The 24,227-nt window shown below is 42.0% G+C and overlaps 2 protein-coding genes, 2 non-coding genes and 1 pseudogene across 4 annotated transcripts; 2 read left to right on the forward strand and 3 right to left on the reverse strand.

Moving 5' to 3' along the window:
• Window positions 1–1,032: 1,032 nt before the first annotated feature.
• Window positions 1,033–1,732, forward strand: LOC133901026 (uncharacterized; annotated as a pseudogene).
• Window positions 1,733–2,288: 556 nt separating this feature from the next.
• LOC133901106 (U6 spliceosomal RNA) lies at window positions 2,289–2,392 on the reverse strand. The gene has a single exon (XR_009906641.1). It is a non-coding gene; the product is annotated as a U6 spliceosomal RNA (small nuclear RNA).
• A 2,638-nt stretch (window positions 2,393–5,030) lies between these two features.
• Window positions 5,031–8,852, reverse strand: LOC133901089 (peptidyl-prolyl cis-trans isomerase CYP23-like). Its single transcript, XM_062342381.1, has 9 exons — window positions 8,664–8,852; window positions 7,623–7,736; window positions 7,352–7,500; window positions 7,020–7,092; window positions 6,855–6,944; window positions 6,460–6,499; window positions 5,695–5,777; window positions 5,551–5,588; window positions 5,031–5,245 (listed from the first exon to the last, which is right to left on the reverse strand). The coding sequence occupies exons 1-8, from the start codon at window positions 8,781–8,783 to the stop codon at window positions 5,568–5,570; spliced, it is 690 nt and encodes a 229-aa protein (XP_062198365.1). The 5' UTR covers window positions 8,784–8,852; the 3' UTR covers window positions 5,031–5,245; window positions 5,551–5,567.
• A 604-nt stretch (window positions 8,853–9,456) lies between these two features.
• LOC133901117 (U6 spliceosomal RNA) lies at window positions 9,457–9,561 on the forward strand. Its single transcript, XR_009906652.1, has one exon. It is a non-coding gene; the product is annotated as a U6 spliceosomal RNA (small nuclear RNA).
• Window positions 9,562–18,664: 9,103 nt separating this feature from the next.
• LOC133900820 (uncharacterized) lies at window positions 18,665–22,741 on the reverse strand. The gene is made up of 6 exons (XM_062342072.1): window positions 22,503–22,741; window positions 21,010–21,036; window positions 20,778–20,900; window positions 19,986–20,229; window positions 19,019–19,521; window positions 18,665–18,938 (listed from the first exon to the last, which is right to left on the reverse strand). Coding segments are annotated over exons 1-6 (954 nt in total). The 5' UTR covers window positions 22,559–22,741; the 3' UTR covers window positions 18,665–18,937.
• Window positions 22,742–24,227: the final 1,486 nt, after the last annotated feature.

A 24,227-nucleotide genomic window follows, 5' to 3' on the forward strand; every position in this document is an offset into this window, starting at 1 on the left:
CTGCTTTCAATTGTAGAAGACGTTCTTACTGGCGATAAGCTTAGCCATTGGTTGGGACTGCTGCATAAATGTGCTAATGTTTTCACTGACTGAAACCAGGGACCGAGCTGTTTGGAACTTGACTAGATCAGTTGTTTTTTCAGTTAGCTCTCTTCACAGAAATCTGAATGCTAACTATATCAGATCTCCCTCCCGGTTTTCGTGGAAACTCTGAACATTTTTCAAGTAAAATTTGTTTGTTTCCTTGGCTCATGGGTAGAGGTTTTATGCTCACCAAGACAAATTGAAAGAAACGAAGATGGAAAGGGTCCTGCAGGCAGCTGTGAGTTTTGTTTGGCAGGTTGTGTGCAGCACCTTCGGTCTGAAGAATGCCCTGATAACTCGAGGGATATGTATGGGAGATGGTTCATGGTTGTGCTTTGCTGCTAAGAATTGCAGGAAACTCTTATTTATTGGCTGTACAGCTGCTAAGAGTTGCAGGATATGAAGGGGTTCGTCTGACATAATTGCACGGAGTGATATTGTTATTGACATGTGAGATAATTCTCAGTGAGTCTCACATGTATGCAGTTTCGGTCTCTCTCCGGTGGCCACTGTCCTGTCAGCACTGCTCGTTGGTTGTTCATCGCAGAAAATAGAAACCAAGAAAAATACTATTTAAGAAACAACTGTGATTTGATGCGCAAACAAGCATTATACGCTGGGTATATATGTTCCCGTGGTGATCCTAAACAAAAAAATTATTCAGGTAGGAAATCCCCTGTAATCATCGTGACCCAATAAGTAAATGGCATCCAGCCTCTGCTTGATTAGCACAGACCGTGCCCAACGCCGAGACAGCTCGCCCTGCGCCAAGCACACATCACACGCTGTGCTGTGCCCAACAAGACGTGGCCTTCAACAAGTCTCCTTGCTTTCAATCAGCTCCTTGCTAATCTGCCAGATATAAATTTGCAGACTTGTTGTGATCTCCAACCTGCAACGAGCAGCTTTCTTCTCCTCTCGTCTCTTCTGGCCTTGAGCTCATCACCGATGGAGAACAGAATGGAGGTGAGAGCCGGTGCAACTTCCGTTCCTGCGCTCATCTCCGAGGATCGCGGGTGTAACATGTAGATATGTGTGTGTGATCCGTGCAGGCCGGGGAGCAGCGGCAGCGGGCGTCGGTGCCGGCGTTCGGCGGGTGGCAAGGCGGCGCGCTGCCGGACTACTCGCTCGACTTCTCCAAGATACGCGCGGTCAGGATGCAGCGCAGGAAGGCGCGCGCTCTCCTGGTCCAGCTTCGTCGCCGGCGGGGAAGAGCAGCGGCGCTCCCCGGTGGCCGGCCACGGCGACGGCGAGGACCGTGAACGACGACGGCACCGCCGCCAGAACAGCGACGCCACTGGCGACCGACGGCCGCTCCGGCCGGACCGCGCAGCTGCAGCTCCCAAGGTCAGCGTACGTACATGCATCACCTTTTCGCAGCTCGGAAATTCGGACATCACAAAATGGATCAGAAATGTTGGGCTTGCTCCGCATTCACTGTACTCTTTACTGAATTTTGTTGACCAGAGTAGAACACATAATTAATTCTCTCTCTTTTTTTTAAAGAAAGAGTAGAAACCAACACAGATTACTGCTGATTTCGTTTGGTTTTCTTTTACAGAAATCAAAATTTTGTTTGATTTGGCATCAGCATCAGGGAAGGAACAAATTCAAGGGCTACTTGTTCGGTTGCATGGGTCGGTGGTGAGAGGTGGTGCAGCACTAAGAGTCTAAGAGACACGTCAAGTTGAGAACACATTTGCAGCTCTAAAAGATTTTAATTACACGTTGTGCTACTGTAATATATTGCCATCGATCTTTTTGGGGTGTGTGCTGCCATATGTGCCATGTGTAGAAGTTCCTGTTCAATTCGGTTCATGTTCAAATGGTTCCTGCTGAACTATCTGAGAGCCATTTGTGTGTGCTCTATGTACACCGAATTAATCTTACGCCGATGCATTTTTTTTTTTTTTGTCAATTTTTCAGAATCACGAATTCGCTGTTCATCTTGCATTTTTTTTCCCCAATGGAGTGTAGAGACTCGAGACTAATCTGAAGGATCATGAATGTATCTACGTGGTAATTTTATGTTTGTACTTTAGAGACAACGGCCTTGAGCAGTAAAATCACATACACATAGTAGGGAGAGCATAGACGAGAAACACAAGAAAGGATCTCACTGTGAAGAGTACAATAACACTAGGGCAAAAAAAAAGGCTCCTAGGGCCTAACTGTGATGGTGAAAGATCAGAGAGGACGTCAATGAAAAATACGTCTATTTCTCGATTTGTGCGTGTCATCCATGCACAGGGCCTTGCTAATCTTCTCTGTATCGTTCCAATTTTATCGGATGTCTCCCAAGAGTAGCTTCACAGTATCGGCTTATAAATTAGCTTAATTGCGTTAGCCACGCGGTATGGTACTAATCTTAGCACTCATCATCCCATGGGCCGGCCTTCTGCTTTCGGCCCAACTACACCACGGCGTAACCCACGGCCCATCAGTTTAGCTGAGCCCCATCGGCGCCGCCGTCGAAGCCGCGGCGGTCGGACGGCTCCGGAAGCAGCGGCGGCGGCAGCAGCTCAGCAAGCCGATCGGCGAGGCCGTCTAGCTCCCGGTGGAGCCTCCTGACGTGGCTGCACGTCTCCTGCAGCACCTCCTCAGCCCTCGGCGCCTGCTTGCCGTCGGCGGCGCCCACCGACGCCGCCTCGGGAGGGAGCAGCGCCCGCAGCCTCGACACGACGTCGGCCGCTACTACCTGCTCGTCGACGGCGGCGGGCGAAGAACGGGACGTCGACGGTGACCTCCTCCTCCGCCTGCTCGACATGATCGATCTTGCACAGTGTACGTACGTAGCTCCTTGGCTACTCGTGCACAGTGTAGATGAAGAGTACTTGATAGTAGTCTCGGCTTTTGTCTAGTGCTTGTGTCTCTACACTACACATGTCACGCTTTATACACAAGGGTTGTGCGTAGGACACTGCCTTGTACAATGCATGCACGTGACATGTGTGCCTCTCATTTCAATGAAAAATTAACTGATGATCAATTACTTTAATTAGCTAACCGAGAACAAGAAAAGGCTAGCTTCAATATTTTTTGTTTTCGCGCCAAACTCGGAGATCGACTAGGATACTGAACCCAAAAAAAAACGTGTTGGAAACGTGGCAGATCGAGCGAGCTGCTTGTGCATTTTGATGATACGTTGATCATATCTAATGCATGTGCAGGCATGCATGATCAATGCTTGCATGCGTACCATGATCGCAAAATTGAGAACTTTCTGTCCAGGTAATTACTATGATAATAGGACTAGATATACGTCTACATATGTCAGGCTTTGCTGGCCGGTAGTCTATAGCAAAACCCCTTGATTTTGCTGATCATATAACTCATCTTATTAACTCATTGCAAAATATCTCCAAAACATGCAGGTATAAGCATGCATATACAAGTCAGTTAAACTGATGGAATTGGCTTACGATTATTTTTCAAATATTATCTTTTACGCCGCCAGGTTCCATGCATGCAGATAGGAAATAGCATGCATGCAGCATGCATTATTGGACAGCGTAGCATATGAACAGAACAGTGATCGTCGCTTCCTTGGAAGCCTTCAATTGGGATGAAGAAAACTATTGGCAGAGTTGATGGATTGACGGGACTGTTCGAAAAGACTGTGGGCATGACCATACCATCTTCGATCTACTTCCCAAAAAGAAACTACATACATGTTCTAGCTAGTAAATCAACTGTCTGGTATTTTCTGATACTATTTTAGACACTGAGCAATGCGTGATCATATGATAATATGTACCCTTTAACAAATATGCCACAGTTGCTTTCCTCACTTAGTTTTCAGCCATTTGTCAGGTAACTCAGACTTAAAACAGGTAACAACCCAACACAGTTCATATATATTTATGAAACTTCGGAGTGAATAATGTACATGATACACGCATATCCAGCGTATGAGTACGTATCGTTCCCACGTGGCACCCGGGTTCAAGTCCTAGGACCGGCTTGGTGTCCACTGGCCACCTACTTTACTCAGTGAATGGCAAAGCTCCAGATTTTTCTGAAAAAAAAACGTGGCACTCTCATATGCCAAACCAATCGTTCAATAATTAGGAGATCACGTGGCTATTGGTGTTTATCCTAACAAACACAGTATTACTGTTCACACATATGAACCGTAACAGCCAGAAGAGTCCAGAGTCAGTTTAGGAGATAAAATCAGTCCGATTTAGAGATAAGAGTCCAATTTAATTCAAATTAATTCGGTTTAGGAGATAAGATACCATAAGAGCCAGGCAAACCAACTGGACTAACAAACTGCTCTCGCGCTACTGTTCACACGTTACTGTTCACACACATAACTAGCCACAACAAACAAATTTCCTTTCAACTGTGGGCACATAGGATCTCAAGTTTCCTTGGTTTCACGAATCAGAGATGGTCAAAATCAGATGATATAGATATTCCATGGTCGCTGCTGCCTGATATGGGGCGCATGCGCCAAGTTGGGCTTGGTTTTCAGCTCTGTCAGGCTCGCCAATCCCCAGCTCATGCACTCGATCGCATAGTCACATGGATGATGAGCAGGAGATGGCAGCTACAGTTATCAATGCAGTTCAGACAGGTGAACAGGCAAGCAGAGATGAGATGATAATCTTAGCAATGCGGACTAGACTCAGGTAGGATAGTTCTGCAGCAGCTAGCAACTAGCAAGCTTTGGGAAGAAAACCAGTACTTCTGATGTTTTTTTTTTGTTCATTAACTAATTTCAGAACCAACTAGATTCCATGGATCATGCAAGTAGAATGCTACAGAAGTTCAGACTTCACTGCATCACTAGAACAAAAATATTTTCCTTTTAAACTGCATATTTGCATGGTTATGGGGCATATTTACATAATAGTTCAGGAGAAACATGAATGATTTCTTTTTAAAAAAAGTTACACTTAGTAACATGTAGCGTACATTGTTTAACAAAACCAAGCAAGAAAACATGAATTGAAACTCTATTGCAACCGGTAAAGAATAATCCATAGTGTACTAAACAAGATCCAGAGTATCTACTCACATTTCTATTGAACTGCCTCAGCATTACAGCTATAGCATCAACTCATGTAACACTTTGCTAGTATAACGGCGCACAACATACACATTCAAGGGTTCCCTTTCCGTACCGTCCATACTCTGCCTAGGCCATCAGGCCCTGCATAACAGAGAGGATAGAATTTACATGGGCAACCAGTTAATGTGCAATGATCGATATTGCTCAAACTTAGTTAATGGGGAATAATTTCTGTTTAAATTTCAGAATAAACGCTTTATGCTTCAAATTCGAGCTATTGCACTGCACTTAGAAGTACATAACCACTTAGAAGGTCAGTCTGCTAATCTTTTAACAAATTTAATATTGTGTGTAGTATTTTCATTCCAACTTTGTTTGACACATATAGCAAACTGCTAGATTGCAAATGTTATTCTGATACTGAAATCAATAACCAAGTAGCTCACCAAAGGTAACTTGAGCATCAGGCGAAGCATTTTCTTCTCTGCAAAAACCGATTTAAGTTACATCAGTTGACCACTCAGAATATTTCTCTTAATTCAGGCTTGTTAAAATGAACTGTCTTCGACATTATTAAGTAAGATTCTAACCCATCGCTCAACTTCTGATGCTGATTCAGAAAGTCTCCTCCTAAGAATGGATTTTTCTGCTTCACAGCTCTCTACGTCAATATCTGCAGTTACCAAAAAAGTCTTATTAGGATAGATGGACATGATCTAACTAATTTAACTGATTTAAGCAGTTACCAAAAAGATATCAGATGACCTATTTTTACATGATGAATAAACCTAGAACTCGTCTGAAGAAAGGAGGTTAAAATGTACTTAGGTCTTTGCTTATGAATACATGAAATATATGCACATGCCACAGTAGAAGTTATTAATAGCTCAACAGAATGACCAACATGAAGACACTTTGGCAGTAACTTCCAATGCCTAACATTCTGCTCGCAGGTCAGTGTTGCTTTATCAGCAATCACTTGCAGCATGATATGTGCTGATGGACTTGGGTCTATTCAATGGTTTATTATCGATTAATGGAACTCAAACAGTGACCAAGAGCGGCCCAGGAAGCATGTGTCTTTCGGCAAGTTTTCCTCTACAAGCTTTGAATTGCCACCTATATTCCACTATTGAAGGAAAACACAACATTTTGATTATACAAATAAAGGCATCTCAATACTTAAAGATCAAAAGAATTAACTAATAATTTTTTAAAAACACCTTAAATTTGATGGGAGTGCATATCTAACATTGTGTTTGGTAACTTAAATTTGAGTTATAAGATCTTCAACATGCCAAAAAAGAAAAATAGAGGAAGTAACAAGAAACTTTCTGTTCTTTTCAGTTCTTTACCATAATAGTATGTTGACAGAATCTCGATGCGCTCAATAGGCTGACAAAAACAAAATGAAATGTCAGAACTTCATTTATCAGGCACACTTTGACAGAAGTTCAACAATATAATAACAGTGATAAGGATAGAATTAAAATATTTCTTATGCTATGCATTGTCAGTGAGAACCTGTATACTGTATTGAACAACACTTGCTATCAAGGAAAAAAAGAAAGCTATATTCGAGCATACAACTGGATACCGTCACATTATTTTACGACAAACTTTTCACAGATATTCGCAGAGAATTTAAATAATAATTTCAAAAGGGATAAATAAACGATAAGTGAGTTAAAGGAAGAATAAAGGGCGCCTACATAAAAGAGAACTGTGCACATTGTAGATGGACACATACCATTACGAAAATGCCTTCTCTACGAGTTGGAAGCCTCTCTAGTTTTCTCAGTGTATCATCACCTTTAGTAACCCTCCCAAATATAGCATACTGAAATTCATTATGTATAATCTCGAATCAGTTTAGTTGATATCGATCAGAAATCTTTGAAATAGTGTTAAACACCTGGCCATCAAGGTGTGGAGCGTCGCCAAGAAGGATAGAAAAGGAAGAGGAGGCGCTGTCTGGATCAGAGTACCTTGCAGAAGGAAATGAAAAAGAATTGATAACTGATGAGATCATTATTAGTGTTCATGCAAAAGGAATTATTTTGTGATATTTCCAGGGTTTTTTATTTAGAAAATATTGCATTATTCTTGATTTGTACAAAATTATAAATAGATACAGTAACTATGAAAAATTACATGAAGCAGCCTTTATCTTGTTCCTACTAAATAAACTGATAAGTATCAATGGACTTTCAAAGTGCTGACAGAAGATAAATATTGCATTATTACCTTCCCATGGAGAGAATTCCCCTCACATGCTTGACACTACTAAATTCACCGACAATCGATTTCTCTGCTTCTTTTTGCTGCTCCTCATTCATAGGAGCGGTTCTACCTCCTACAACAGCAGCAACTTGTGCAACAAAACCCTTGTCAACCTGAAAAAGGCAAGAATACAGTGTACTGTTAGCTGATATAGTAGTCCATCATAAAACAAAAAAAAAAAAATTTGCGTTGATGGAAAAGTACAGAAGAAAGCAGCTTAAAACTGATGAGTTACCCGGAAGAAGTGGTTTGTGTTGTAGCATCCAAGCCGAACAAGTTTGAAAATGTGTTCGACAGTCTTAGGTGCAACATGAGGAAATAAGCCAAACTCAATATCACCATGATTTGTCTGCAGGTGCAATTGCAACAGAAGTATGAGGATCAGAATGGGAGCAAACACTACCAAGAGTTAAACGCAAGACAAGTGTTAACAAATTTAGTAATGAAGGGCCTGATTTTTCATTTAAGCATCTAGGATTTAGATACCGAAATGGAACGATAAATCATAAGTTTACAAAAATTCAAGCATTCTGAATTCTGAGTAATCGAATTGTCCACATTCTCCCCCCTTAAAATGACTGAATCAGTTGCACACTGCTAATAAGCATCTGTAGTAGCAAAGCTATAGTTTTATCACGATAAGTTTTACTGGTGTACTTGGAGGAGTGATGTAAAAGGAGCTAATAAAAGTAATGTAAAGAAATTTAAACTATGCTTGCAGCTTAAGTAAACTACTCGGGACCCTTCATGACACGTACAGGCGAACTTTGATTGGAACTTGGAATATAAGTCATGGTCTAATGTGGTTAACTAAGAAAATCAGATGCTTGAAGAACAAATATGCAACATGAGATCAATCTACCTGCAAGTTCCTACCAAATTAGCCAGTTTCAGCACTAACCATCAACTAATCCTAGATTCCTAGCATACAATTTTTTCAACACGCATAGGTCATAGGAAGAACAGCCAGTCGAGCACTGCCAAAACACAACGCTAGCCACACTGTACGCGCTAAACCAAATCTCGACGGAATCTCGCAAGAACAAGAACAATGCCCCGCGTAATTCTCGCCTAGATCCTCCCGCATCTCCCGATCCCTCAACAAGGCCAGCGAATTTAACCGTTCAAGAAAAACAAAGGGATTCTTGAGCGTGTTTACTCCCCAAATTCTAGCAAAAATTGCTCCTTTAGCGCGAATTCTAGGCCAGACATCCCAGGCGAATCTTGCAGTGATAGGAACAAGAACAGGGGCTAGGTAAGGCGGATCTTGTGAGACCTGGAAGACGACGCGGGCGGATCCGAGGTTCGGATCCGAGGAGTAGAACGTGGAGGCGCCGTCGGCAGAGACGGCCGCGACGACGAGGAGGGCCGCGGCGGCGACGGCGTAGCGGAGCATCACTGCCGTTTTTTTCCTCCTGTTTTTTCTTTTACCTTTTTGTCTTGTGGTTTAGTTTAGTAGTCGTCCTGCATTAGCAGTGGTAGACTTGCTGGCGCAACGTCTCTTCCCAACTAAACTAAACTACCTTCGGCAAGATTTTTGCAAACACGAAAGAAATGATTCATGGATAACATTTGCTGAAAATAAAGTTTGGATCATTCTGTCTTCAAATGTAGAAACTTCACCATATTTTTTAGAAAGTTGTACAAGTCTAGTAAAAATTATCTCATCTTATAAAAAATTTAAGACACAACACAAATAAATATGGATCTCACATATTTTAACATACACCATCACCTATGACAACTTAACTTGAAGCTCAACTAAGCTTGAGCCTTAGAGAATTAGTTGCCATCGAACAGCTTATTTACCCGAGCTCTATTCTCGTCCAGGTAAAACTATCTCTCCCTCAAGACTTATCTTACTTATTTTTTCAAGAAAAAAATATTACCTTTTTTTCGACATTACTTTAAAAATTATTTTTGATAGCTCTACACTTATGTGCCCACCCAACCCAATACATCATCGTGTATACTTACAGTTCTCAACTTGAACAATTCTCACTTAAGAAAATTAAGAAAACTTTTCGTTTTTAGAGGACACGAGAATTAATTTGGATGGATGGACCGTGGATAACATCGTGAATAATCGTGAAAATTGGAATTATACATAGAAGATTACCATGGTCTCTTGCGCAAGGATGACACGCATAAATCGAGAATTGTTCTAATCTTTTTTGATATTTTATCCGCTGGTCCTGTTCCTTTCATCCATGCCCCTCTTGAAACCGCCCGGACATCTCCCCGTCCTCACTGACGCGTACCAGAAGCGAGCTGTTCTTGGAAGAACCGTGCGAGCGATGCGAGCTCAGCTCACCACCAAGCTCTGCTGCGGCACCATGCATGTGCTTCTGGCCCTCCGCCCTCTCGCTGCCGAGTCTAACGAAGACGAAGCCCGCATGCGAGCCATCCAATCGGAGCCGCACGGATCTGATCGACCGAGTGCTAGCTACCAAGGGTGGTCGGTATTTGAAACAGCGACCAGGGCACGTGCCTCGGCTCGTCGGAGCGCCGCCTCGTTCCGGCCGTTGCTCGCTTTCTCCCGCCGCCCCCCCCCCCCCCCCCTCTTCTGGCGACCTCCATGGCGGCCCCTATTCCTCCAGACACACGCGGCTGCGGCCCTCCAAAAAGCCGAGACGAAAGAACAAAGAAACAGAGCTCATCGGCAGCAGTCCATGCCAGGGTGCCGGCCGCTCGTGCCATCCCGGAGTCAGCAAAACTGAGCCGTCCGCCCATCGGCGTCTCGAGGCGACACCGCTCGTCCAGTCGTCGTCCTCCTCTGTGGCGCGAACCGCGCAGCCAAGCCAGCTGGTCAGCTTAACAGGGGCTGGTTCGACTTGTTATCCTTAGCTTCCGTTGAGCAATGGATTCAAATGCTCCATTTGTTGGTTCTACTTGTTATCGTTCCTTGGTGCTTAAATCTTGTGTTCTTTCCTTGTACGTCCCTTCCTGATCCTTACTCCTCCCAGTTAAGCCCTTGGATCCCTGTCTTTTTTTCCCCATATTTTCTTGTTCTTCACAGTCAGATCCTTCGCTTTCCCCCTTTTTTCTTTGTTTCTTCTACTACTCCCCTCTAATCATGCTTAGCTGTTTTAACGCCCTCTTCACCTTCAGCTTGCGATTCATCGTCGACCCATCCATCCATGTTTCAGTTTTCTTCTCTGAACTAATGGTGCCAGCAATCAACCATGAGGTGGCCATAATAAAGCCGTAGCACCTTACTACGTTGTGGCAGTAGGTAAATAACCGACGGCGAGGAGTTTACAGTGGCAGCAACGGAGTGCGTGTCCATCAGCTATATAATTTTCTCCTTTTAAATTTCTACCTGTGCTGATCTCGGTTTAAGTCTCAACTTTTGTGCGACGCGCGATCCTGCGCAAGGCGACTGCAAAACAGTTTTCAATTTCTCAAAATTCAAAAGAGTAATCATGTATGCTGAATGGCAAGCATTATTTTTACAGGTAAAGCTACTTCAAGACGCTTTGCTAACAGACGACTTGATATATTATCGGTGTAATAGATAAGGGGTACTCCCTGAGACGAGTCATATATCGTCAAATGTCAGTTGTTAGTAGGTATTTTTAAGAATGTGGTCTTATCGTGCGAACATGACGAGGCTCGTGTGACCAACCCCTTAGTTGAAGGGTAAAATCCTACAATCAATCTTTGCTAGTCGCAGGAAAGATACTCATCTAACTAGTCAAATTTCATTTAATGTTATACACTCGAATATTTTCCTTCTATATACACTCTCTTTCGGCGAAGCAAGGTCGTGGGGCGAAGTGGTGTTGCAGTGTCCCGTCTTGTAGTATTTAATGTTAAGAGATGGTCTGATGGACGAGGATAATAATATTCGGTGATGGTACATAACATGCAGGAGTTGGTGGCAGTCACTGGACACCTTGTAGTGCAATTCATAAAGAGTGATAGAATCGGTACATACACATGTACACAAATCGACGTAAAATGTAAATGTGTAAATATGAGGAAACAAGTAAATACTGTGTGTATGCGTGGCTGTAGAAATTACCACCTTGTGCATGACAGGATGAGAACATCATAGCCATGACAACAAGGGTTCCCAAGCACACAGATCGAGCCATAGTATCCTTGTTGAGAAGCGCCATGAGGAAGAGCTAGTCCTTAATTTTCTTTTGTTTCTGACTGTTATTCGCTTATTCTTATGTTTCGATGTGTTGTTGCGTCGCCTCTTTGGCCATGCTTTGTAGGGAGGTGGAGCAATGTAACAAATTAGGCGAGGTATTAATGCACACCATTTTTTCTCTGCTCCGTTAATGTTTACTTGTTTTGCTGTCACAAGTGCAATGAACAATTTAGGCAGAATCTTATTTTGAACGTAGAAAATTAGTCAAGGTATTGATGCAAACCATTTTTGTATGCCGTTTATTTGCTGCCTTTTCCTATGGGTTCGTAACCATTTTCACAGTCACTTTCCGAATCTACTGTAAAAATAGATAGCTATTACAGTTGGTTAAAAAAAAACTGACTGTAAAAATCATTGTTACTTCGTGTAAGGATAAGGTTGGGTGGCAGAAGGAGAAAACACACATTTGTGTCCTTGGCGGTGGTTAGTCGAGAGCTAGAGGTGCGGATTGATGGCGTGGCACATAGTTGAGATATGCTTTTTGAGTCAGTTTTCTTTTGCATCCTACCATAATAATACCTTTACTACAATGGGTTCTAGTCACCAACCTAGTTTGTGATTAAAATTGACTATAATAATACACTATTATAGTTGGTTCTTGGCTAGATATCCAATTCAGTCGGCCGGAACTATAGAACCGACTACAATAATACTACTATAGTTGGTTTAAAAAAAATTGACTGTAAGCCACGTCCTGAAAAAATCATTTATAAAATAGTGACAGCTGATTAAGATGTGATTGATCAGGCTGACTTTAGGGTTGGTTTGGCTAGCGGGAAAAATTACCCACAGGAAAAACAAACCAATTGGGGATTGAGCTGATCCCCTCTCACCGCCCTATCCCTTCACATTGAGGAGTTAATTATATTCCTAAGTTTGTTGGTATCATTAGGCTGGATCGCCTTGGATTGACACGGATTCGCTATGTATAACACGTGATGCATGCATGTACTTCAAGTGCACTGTGCACACTAGGTTAGGCTACAAACACAATACATGCAGATCCATATATGGCAAGCTATACAGCATTGATCAATCTTCAAATGCACTGTGCACACTGATCAACACTATATGCGTCATGTATAACGCATGCAAGGATCTCCGTGTATCTATGTGTACTAAATATGATTGAGTTACGTAAAAAAAAATTCTACAAAATAGGGAGTGCATTGTAATTTCTTCGGTGCAAATTATAATACCATGCTCCTAAACTCTTTTTTTTTCAAATATACATTTTGAGAAACGCAATCAGCCTTGGTGTGGCTAAACGTGTTTTCACGGCCTATGGGGTGTGCCTAAATGTGCTGTCACACCAAGATCCATTGCATGGTTTGTCATGCCAGAGGCCCTAGCGTGGCGACCTATTTAGTTGCATCAGGACCCATGGCGTGCCAAGTTATCTAGTTTTGGAAATAAATTGGTGTTTGATCCTACTGATGCTAGCTAGCTACGTTTTGGCTACTTTTTTGTCTTTTATTTTGGGACCGGTCGTCTTTACTTATAACTCCATTATATTTTGTGGAGAGACAGATGATAAATCTGTACATATATAGTCGTATACGTCTGCATATGATTGTATCACATAAAGATTATGTGTATACACGTTTGGAGCTACTTTATAGGTGCTGTTTGGATAGGGGTGGCTTTATAGTTATTGGAAAAAAAGTACTGATCGAGAAAATCACTATTACGAAAGCAATTTTTAGAGGTGGATCGTAACCTATTTTCATAGGTGTTTAGCCAATCCGTTGTGATCGAAGGCCTGTGGAAATGAACGATTTTCACAGACGTAAAATAGACCGTCTGTGGAAAACTATTTTCACAGACGGTTATCTTAAGGAACCGTAATTCCACAGGCGGTTATCTTAAGGAACTGCAATCCACAGGCGGTTTCTTAAGATAACCGCATGTGGAAATGGTTTTTCACAGGCAGTCCTCTTACGGAACCACCTGTGAAAACCTTTTCCACAGGCGGCCCACTTTAGCTTCCGTCTATAGATATAAATATTTTCACAGACGGGTGACATAAGGATCCGCCTGTGGTATATATTTCTTTAAAAAAATGAGCATATATTTTATTCTCTCCAAATTTCACACGGTTTCAATACAGATTTCAACATCACAGATTTCAATAGCATCACACATTTCAATATTTAACACAAGTACAATAATATTCACGAGTATTTTTACATCATAAGCCTATATTGCTAAGAGTCTTTCTTCTCCCACTCACAAAGCCTCGGATGGCTAGCTAATTCGCCTTCGAGATAAAAGAATTTCCCACTCCTGTGGATGACTTCGTGCATAATAAACCGGCACAATGAAAACACAACTAAAAGAGTTAAAACACTACTGACAACAAAAATATAACCAAATAAGAATATGCAGGCACAATGATAACTTACGTCCTCAGGGTTCATTGTGTACCTCCCGTTATCCTAAGAAATTGGCAAATATAGTATCCACAAAGGACGTTGTCGGTGAATCAGGAACCGGGGGTCCCCGAATCCCAAGGCCAGACCAGCAATCCGCCACGTGACGCCATCCTGTGGAGTCTCCTCCGCTAGGCAAAAGAGATTAAGTCCCGGGAGAGGGCGCTCGGGGCCACAGTCAATGGCCCTTGAGTACCCAAGTTCCCCGATGATCTGCGAAGTCTAAGTGCCGAGAAGAAAGTGCTCGGGGAGATATGCATTGACCCCCGAGCACCCAAGTCCCCCGACGACCAGAAAAACCAAGTACCGGGAAGGGGGTGCCCGGGGCTGCAGTCAGTAGCCCCCCGGGCACCCGAGTACCCCGAGGGCCTACTGAAGGAAGTACCGGGAGAGAGTGCTCGGGGCTGCGTGCAGCGGCCCCCGAGCACTCGGTTTCCCCGAGGATCCGTACAAGTATGCCCGGGAGAGAGTGCTCGGGGAGGCGAACAGTAGCCCCCGAGCACTCGGTTCCCTGAGGACCAAGGAAGGGCATTCTCGGGAGAGAGTGTTCGGAGAGGTGAACAGTGACCCCCGGGCACTCGGTTCCCTGACGACTCAGAGAGCCCCCTGACAGTGGCCCCCGAGGGGCCCACTGATGAGGTGTCAGCCAGTCAAAGGCCCAAGGCCGCATTTGAAGAGCGCGCGTGGCCTGTCACCTCCAACTGCTTCCGCCACGCTCGGTGTCAGTTCTTGCCACATTCTGGCAGAAGGGCGTGGGGTCATTAAATGCACGGGTCCCATCCCGTGCCATCCGGCCCGTCTCGGGATAACGTCGTAAGGGCCGAGGCGTTCCGTCTGCCACGCTGCTGCGGCAGGAGAACAAGACAGGGCGGACACACCGGGCCGCTCTGCGGCTGCCCGATGGACCCTCTCCATGGCGCCCGTTGCCAGTGCATTTATGGTGACGAATGACAGGGCGTAGGACGCATTTTTCACCCGCGGTCACTTCGCCCAGAGGTGATGATGACGCCCTTTCCATTTATGGTATCTTGGAACTCGTGCCCCCCCTCCCATTCGAGGCACACTACTGCCGGCGGGTATTTAAAGCCGCTGGCAGCGCGGGCAGAAAGAAGTCTTCTTTTCGAAGTTCTTTTGGTGAAGCATTGCAATCTCTGAGAAGCTTTCGAGGTAGCGAAGAGAAGAGAAGAACAAGGAGCCCCAGGCTCTAAGATAGACAAACATTCTTGTAACCAGCGACATTCTTGAGGGACATTCTCAGGGCATTTATAGCATTCATACAGGAGTAGGGTGTTACGCCCCCGTGCGGCCCGAACCTGTCTAAACCCCAGTGCATTTACTTCATTCCGCACTAGATCATTCCACCCCACCGGCCATCGCATTCATACTCATTTATTTCTCCGGCAAACATATTCAGAATCATCCTCCCGGCCGAATCTCTAAAAAGGGGTCCCTCAGGATCCCTGCGACAGGAGTTAACCCTCCGACAGATGCTATCGAAACCTTGCTTGTGGCACTTCAAATAAAAACGCAACGTATTCGTTAGTTCAATAAGACTCTTCGTCATAAATAATGAGATATAAGCATTAGTGAAAGTGCCTAGAGGGGGGGTGAATAGGCTTTTCTGAAAATTAAAACTAAAACAGCGGATTAAATCTGCCGGATACTCCGGTGAAAGTCGGATACTCCGGTATGGTCCGGAGTATCCGGTCTAGTCCGAAGTCTCCGGTCTATACAGGAATTTTAGAACAACTACGAATTAAAGCTAATAGCTAGAATCTAAGATTGAAGCTAGGTCTACTGGATATCACAGAGTTAGAATAACACTTCACACTAGCAAGATGATCACTAGAGCAATTTGTATGACAAATCACAAAGTTCGCACAATAAAGCAAATTGCACAAATACGAACACGAGAGATTATCCCGGAGTTCGGCCACCTCACAAAGAAGTGCCTACATCTCCATTGAGGAGCTCACAAAGAGCCGGGTCTTTTCCAACCCTATCATCTTCTAGCGACCACCAAGATCAAGCTAGAAATTCTTACTCAATTCGAAGATGTTTACAAACTTCTCGTGGTACTCCACAAGTTTGGGTGCTCTACGGGCGACGCCTTGCCGTCTAGAAGCACAAAGCTTCAAGAGAAATGATCGCAGTGAATGCTCGATGAAGAACTCAATGCTCAAGTGGCTTAAACCCTCTCCAAACACAAACTCTCTAAATTTTTGCAAACTTTGCACTAGAGGTGGTTGGAGGGTATTTGAATGCTCTTAAAGTGCTCAAGAGGTCTTAAGTTTACCAGCAACAGCAAGCTATAAATGCCATGGGGTGTGGGAGCATTTATAGCTCTCTCTAAAAAACTAGCCGTTACTGTTTTGTCAGAGCTGACCGGAGTATCCGGTGAACACCAGAGTATCCGGCCCTAAATCCAAAAACGGCGTCAGAACGGTCACAGAACGTGTCAGAACTAGCCGTTACAGTTCTGTTAAATTACCGGAGTCTCCGGTGAACACCGGAGTCTCCGGTCCTGACAGAGCTTCCAAAAACATTAAGTCCGGAGACTAGCCGGACCCTCCGGCCTCTCCAAGTACCGGAGTATCCGGTGCACACCGGAGACTCCGGTCCTTTTCTTTTTATCAAAAAGATTAAAATCTAACCGAGAGTCTCTGCGGTTAACACTAAATCACTTACCAGAGTATCCGGTGAACACTGGAGACTCCGGTCCCCCTTTTTAATTAAAATAAACACCTAACCGAGACTCTCTGGCGGAGTCTCCCTCGGAGACTCCGGTCTGATAACCCATATATTACCGGAGTATCCGGTGAACACCGGAGACTCCGGTCTTTTTCCAATAAAAATAAACTGTAACCGAGACTCTCTGCCGGAGTCTACCTCGGAGACTCCGGGCTAAATACTGAGTACCGGAGTATCCGGTGAACACCGGAGTATCCGGACTCAGTGAATTTTTGCAGAATAAACTCGGTGTCCGTGGGTGATTGTGTCTCTCAACTAGTTGGTTCTAAGGGATATCTTGAGCATTGAGATACTAACCAAGCAATCAAATGCAACCCTCTTAATAGAGCGGCTATCCTAGACTCAATTTCAAAAATAAAAGAATTTAAATCCTATTGAGTACTCTTTATTGATTCTCCATTTGTTTCAACGGGCTTCAAACATCACTTATCTTTTCAACTAATACTTAACCTGTTCATAACTTAGATAAGCATGTTAGTTCCTTAATTATTTTGTCATCAATAAGCCAAAATCTACTTAGAGAGTCTAGATGCACTTTCAATTAGAAGTGCGTTATTACCGAAAAGTGTGTACGGACCGTCATCGCATCCGGCTTGACCGTATCATGTATCCCACCTTTCGTTACGTAGAAAGTTGGCAATGTCATTGTCTAATCGAATATGGCAACCTAATCCCATATATAGCTCTAATTTTTCTACATTTTATTGCATTACTATATTGCTTTGTTTCTTATTTTGTGTTTGTTTTAGGTTTGGTCTTTGCAACGGAGATGTAAGATGAGATCATGGATGAGGAAGGTGGGTGAACTGGTGTGGCTATCTGTGTAGGCTAAGGCAATTTTTGATCCTTTCTTTCTTTATCATTTGCATTTTTCAGCGCCATGAGCTTCGGCCCACGGCATAAAAAGAGACCCCAACCTTCTTCTTTTTGCCTACTCTCCCTAGGACTCATGTCTGCCATTTATAGACAAGGCACCTAACAAATCAAAGCAACAACCAAATTAACACGTATTATCGACTAACAACCCTAAACTAGACTTAACAAACTAATGGATTAGCTACAGCTGCTGATGGATCACGTCATGTCTTCCAGCATTACATTTGTTCGAGATGGGCACAACGAAACGCACCATTATGCTAATTATTTGTACTAGCTAAGTGCTCATGTATTGTAACAAAAACACAAATATTAGACGCAATAACACTAAGCACAAAACTATTGTAAAGAGATATAGATTTGCTACGAGAACATCACTGAACGAATACATCGAAAGTGATATTGTCACTTGATTTTAGATGGTATTTGAAAAAAAAAGATTATCCGCTAATTTTTCTCCTATTTTTTTATTTTTATTAGTAAAACGAGTCTCATATCTGTAACCGTTAAATAGATGAAAACACTAGAGGACCAGGGTTGATAATAAAAATAAATAAATTATTTAAATTTTTAAAAAATTATTAGATGCGAGAAGAGCAAGTGAAATGTACGTGAAAACCAACTCATGTTCTATATAATACACTACTTTGGAGGATAAAATTATGTGAAAGGAAAATCATCCGAACATTTTGTCCATGATGTTCTGGCCCTATTTGAGGTATTGTTTGAATTGTGAGGTTTTCCTATAGGCCTCGTTCAGAATGCAAGGAATTTTCTCGAATCATACAAGAACCGAACTGTCTCCAATGAAATTTTCGTAAAATTCCTAGGTTCCAAACGGTTTATGGCCCGAAAGTAGCAGCGCTATCAGCGCAAACCTCATCTCTGCTGCTGGATTATCAACCAGATGTGGTTCAAATATGGCACTGCTTGCTGCCAGATCACACGATTTAGGGATCTTTGATGCAGGGCAAGACCGATAGCCGATGGGATACTCAAGATACTGGGAATGCAGCAGCAAATAGCAACGCAGGCGACACATCAAGCTACCAGATAGGATCAGAATGCACTGCTACCATCTAAATTCTCCCAGCTAATAAGGTTCACCACCGCCAAACAGCACCACAGTTCACCACCCACACTGCAGATTCCTACACTGCTCATCTACTGGTATATGTGAATATGTCGGACAAATATGTTACATGACCACAAATCTCCGCGGATGGCAGATGGAAATTGATGCAGGTGAGCTCCATTTCCTTGGCTGAAGATGAACCGGACCCTTGCCACCCCTAAGGAACCAAAAAATATCCTCCTGGATGCATCTGATCTGTATCTCACAAGAAATGCGATGATCAGAACATTGACATTGTAAGAATTGAGAATGGTTTAGATGAGTTCAGGGTTAACCAGTCTAGAGGGCCCCGGTTCCAGTAACTATTTTCGTCCTCGAAGAACATGAAGCTGCTAGTCCATGAATTTTGCTCAGGATACGTGCTGTGATAATCAGAGGATGTATGCCAGTCACTGTTGGAGGCCTTGAGTTCCTTTTCAGGCTCCACCTCGGCAAACGTCACGCGCTTGTTGATCTTCTTTGGTTTAGGCTCATTTTGATCTTTCTGTGATTCCTGTTCTTTCGAATCTTTCAGTGCTTTCTTCAGTCCTTTCGAATCTTTCAGTAGCCTCTTCGGTTCTTTGGAATCCTTAGGTGACTTTGAATCCTTTGACGGCTTCGGCTCTTTTGAATCTTTCGGTGACTTGGGATGTTTTGCATCTTTTGATGGCTTTGATTCTTTCAACTCCTTTAATGATTTTGATTCTTTCGACTCCTTCGACGATTTTGATTCTTTCGACTCCTTCGACGATTTTGTTTCTTTTGATGATTTCCCCGACTGTTTAAATGACTTGCCAGCCTGCAATACAGAACAAGTGAATTCGAACGGCAAAAACAAGTTTGTCCTTCGGAGGATTCTCTGTTAATTAATGCATGGTCCAAAGGAACTACTCAAATTTCAGGAAAAAAAACATAGCTTAACTAGTACTACAGGTAAAGCTGAATTAGTACCACAGTTATCAATGAGTTAGCTGAGAGTACGTAATACAACCATCAAGGTTTAGACTTACAGCAAGCTGAATTAGTACCACAGTTATCAATGAGTTAGCTGATAGTACGTAATATAACCATCAAGGTTTAGACTTACAAAAAGGTAAGTATCAAATATCAAAGCGATGTCATCATTAGCATATATAATCATCACCTGATGATCACAGCCAATTGGATGAAAAAAAACTAGCACACAGCTGTGTCAAATTCAAAGTAAGCATTTTGCAAATTTGTTTATCACACGAAGTGGGGATATATTTAAGGTGCATGTACCTTGTTCGCCAGTTTCTTGAGAGCATCAGTCCCATTTTCTTCAATGAACTTATCAAGTGCTGTGAGGAAGTCATCAGATTTGCCAAAAAGGCCCTTTTTCTGAGGGACATACCAAATGTTGACCATCTGGTTCTTAACAAAGGCAGGTCTCACGTAATTTTGGTATACATAGGCTGCACCATTAAAGTATGGCAAGACAAGCCAGCAAATAAATATCAATTTCATAGAGGGCCAGAAAGGAAGCCTGTCAAAATCAAGCATAAAAACCATGGAATTTAGTGAGTAATGTACCATTAAGACCTGCAGTACATTTGTACAAGCTAAAACAAAAAAGTTCTGCGGTCAGATGAAAAAATTCATGCAACTACAGATATTATCACTAAATCATCAAATCCTGAAACTTAAGCCAAGGGTGGTAAACCTTCCATCACAAGATATATCACTAGCCAATTCTTTGTAATTTGGTTCTGAGTTATAATCTTCACTGCGACAATTTAGCTTTTTAATCAATTACAAATAAGTATGTGAAGCCTAATTTATAGCGTTCACAATCTATCAGCCCAGAAATGGAACAGCCTGTAGTCTGTACTTTTATCTTAGAAACAAAGCACCAAAATCTAGCTTCACGGATTAGCAGGGTAATATGTAAATGGTTTAATGCTGATATATATGTCCCACTTGTTCAAAGTTCTGAGATATATCTACAACTAATAAGCCTTAACTAAAAGAAGGATATACGACTTACACACTGAACAGTGAATTGACATTAAACACAATATAGAATGTACTTACCACTGAATAATTGATGCAAACGTGAGCTCAAACAGTGTTATTAATGAGTACAACACCCAATATGTGAGCCATTGTTGATCATCCACAGGAGATTTGGTTTCTATTGCCTTAACTGAGGCATACCTGTACATTGTAACGAAAGTTGAGTTTTCCGTTTGTGTTTTACGATTAACAAATAATTATCATGGACGCTGAGCTTGTAGCAATAGAGTACAAATTATGAGCAACTTACAAAGGATAAGCCAGTGTGATCAAAGGCCTGCAGAGAAAAAAGAGATAAACTGAAGTTAAAGCATACATAATCGATTCAGTAATAATAGCATACGAGCCAGAAGCAAGAAATTAAGAAAACAGGAATGGTAAATTAATATATGAACAAGAGGAACTAGCCTGCAATACATCTAATGAAGTAATAGGAAACCATCAGTACACTCCAACAGGGGAACAAACGAATCACTTGCAAGAAACCTATTCACGTCCTAGATTGCACATGTTCGCTTTCCAACAAATGAGAAGAATTATTACATTCAACTGGTTTTACAGATTACAGCACAGTAGCACCAAGAAATGTTTAAGTTTTATAGTACTCCAACATAGCAACATGAATCACAGTATAAATTCTGAATGTGACACTAGCTTTGTGAATCAATGGAAGTCAGTGTGCCCTACTACAACACACGTCAGTCCACACCAAGATTAAAGAAATTCTGGTCTAAAAAAGAACACCCTTTTTATAATAATGCATCACGATGGCTAAGCGACATAAACCACGATCTACTAAATTATAAGAAACAGCACCATGTTGTGCTGAGCCATTCTTCAGCATATGGCCTAACTTGCTGCATGGAAAGGGATGTGAAACAACCAAAAAGATCAGACGAGACAAGGGAATACAAAAAACTAATCTGGAAAGTGGAATTGACTCACAAACCTACAATTACACGCACTAGCAAAACTACAAATCTAAAAGCAACCACTTATAGAAAGTGGTGAGAAAAAAGTAGTAAATGACAGGACTGAACAGCTGATCTACGCATTCAGAATCCAGACTTGGTGATCTACATCGAGGTCAACTCGTGCATCACAGCCAACTTTTGGTCCGGCAAGGGTTAGCATTCAGAAAAGTTGTGAATCAGAAGAAAAGAAGAAATGAGCTTTTTCCAGGAGTTAAATAGATAGGCAAAAAATGCAGACCCATAGAAATGACACTCGGAAATAAAATCCAAAGTCAAACTGGCGACATCAATAAACACCCAAAGCAAGATTTTTTTTTCCTTTACCAAACGAATTTGAATAGGAAAAATCTTTTTTTTTCTCCAACAGAGAAATGCATACACAGGCAATTCATGGGCACATGATTTTACAAGAAAGATTTTACAGGTGAAAACAGAACCATACCAAGAGGGGTTTCTTCTGAAACACACAATTTCAGCAGACCTGGTACCGACCAAAGTCCAAAAACCAAAACATTGTGCTCTTCACCTACCAACGGCGCCCGATTTCAAGTCTCAACCGATGCAAAACCCCTGGTACACATCTCACGCACAACGAAAACTACTCAACAATGCCGAACAGTAGAGCATGTAAACCACTCCAGCATCACAAGACTACCAGCAAGGCATTGTCTTCAGGCAACATTTCAGCGACGAATGAATAAACTCAAAAGCAAAGGGAAAAAAAACGAAAGAAACGGAGATAATGGTCAGGGACTCAGGAAGCACCGACCCTGCAAGAACATCGAAGTTCTTGGCAACGACCTTGAGCAAAGATCCGGAGCTCATCGCTCCCCGCCTTCGAATCCGGTGGAGCCGGAGCTGTATCCGTAGGATATGGGGATAGAATCCGGAGGCTTTCGGTGTTCTTGCTTTTGTTCGCTCCCCTTTCGCTGCTTTTGGGGTCTCGAGGGGAGGAAAAACGGGGTACGAAAGTGTGGAGGGGAGCAGACGAGACGACAAGAGACCGGCTTGGAAATTACGAGACCAAACAGAGCACCTGCACGCATACAGAGGAGGGGTTTATGCAAGTAACCCCTGCAATTTATTTTTATTGATCTACTGTGCCATGGGATTTATTAGTGGTAATTTACTTTTTTTTAACCTATTCTCTGTAAAACGCACAAGATTAATTCATAACTAACTCATCACACCTCCAAAATTAGTGAAACCATTTTTATTAGTTTACTTATACTATGATTTATGTAGAAAAAATAATGGTAGACATAAAAAGTTAATTATAGTGTTGTTTCTTAACATGTTCAATTTATTCTTGTGAACTTTGTAAAAATTATGAAAAAAGTAATAAAACTCTAAATGAAGTGAAACTAATTTTATAGATCATATTAAGATACACCATAAATATAAAAATATATGTGTTTGCATGTTAATATTTTTCTTAACGTGAACCCTACTAAATGAGCTGCATGCTTTTTTTTCCCCCAAACTTCCTCTCCATGAAATATGATGCAAAGGACATTATTTTTGAAAAACAAAATCATAGAAGGTCTTATAATTGTCTCTAGTATTTTTTTAGATTTTTTCTTGTGATTTTTTAGATTTTTTGAATTCAAGTTTAAAAACTGATCGAATTCAGAATTTGATGAGGACCGAATTGACCAATTTTTTGGGATATCGATCAGTTTTCACAATTATCAACCAATTTTTGATGAATTTTTGAACCTGCTAGTGACTAACAGAGCAAGAGCGCACATACAACAGAGGAGGGGTTTATCCATGTAACCCCTGCAACTTAGGACCCATTTGTTTCGGACCGTAAAAACTGGATTGTGATCAAAATTTAAAAGCTAAAATAAACAGCTAGATTGTAAAAGTTGAATTATTATCATAATCCAAAAGCAGAAACAAACAACTGATTGTAAAAGCTGGATTGTTACAATGCAGCACCCCTGATCGTAACAATCCAGCAATCTGTCTTACACCAGATTGTAACAATCCATAATCTAGCTTTTACAATTCAGCTTCTTACAATACACAATCTATAAGCTACTTTTCACAATCTCTAGCTGAAACAAATATGCCCTTATTTTATTAGTCCATTGAATTAATTTTATAGTTACAATACAGCACCCCAGATTGTAACAATTCAACAATCTATCTTTCATCAGATTGTAACAATACATAATCTAGCTTTTACAATTCAGCTTCTTACAATACACAATTTATAAACTACTTTTCATAATCTCCAACCGAAACATACAGACCTTTATTTTATTAGTCCATTGAATTAATCCTATAGAGCCAAACAGAGCACGAGCACACATGAGAGGCACCATTTCTTTTCCTAGTATTTCTACGCGTGCTACTACAATGTGACCTGTGATTCGTCATTTGTTCACATTTTTTTTCCGGTTCTTCGTGTGTACTTTAACTACCTATAACTCTACCATCCAACTCACTTTCATTTGCATGTGGTGTTATTAGAGAAAATGTTGGT

The sequence above is a fragment of the Phragmites australis genome, chromosome 19 (assembly GCF_958298935.1).
Source record: "Phragmites australis chromosome 19, lpPhrAust1.1, whole genome shotgun sequence".
Classification (NCBI taxonomy): domain Eukaryota; kingdom Viridiplantae; phylum Streptophyta; class Magnoliopsida; order Poales; family Poaceae; genus Phragmites; species Phragmites australis.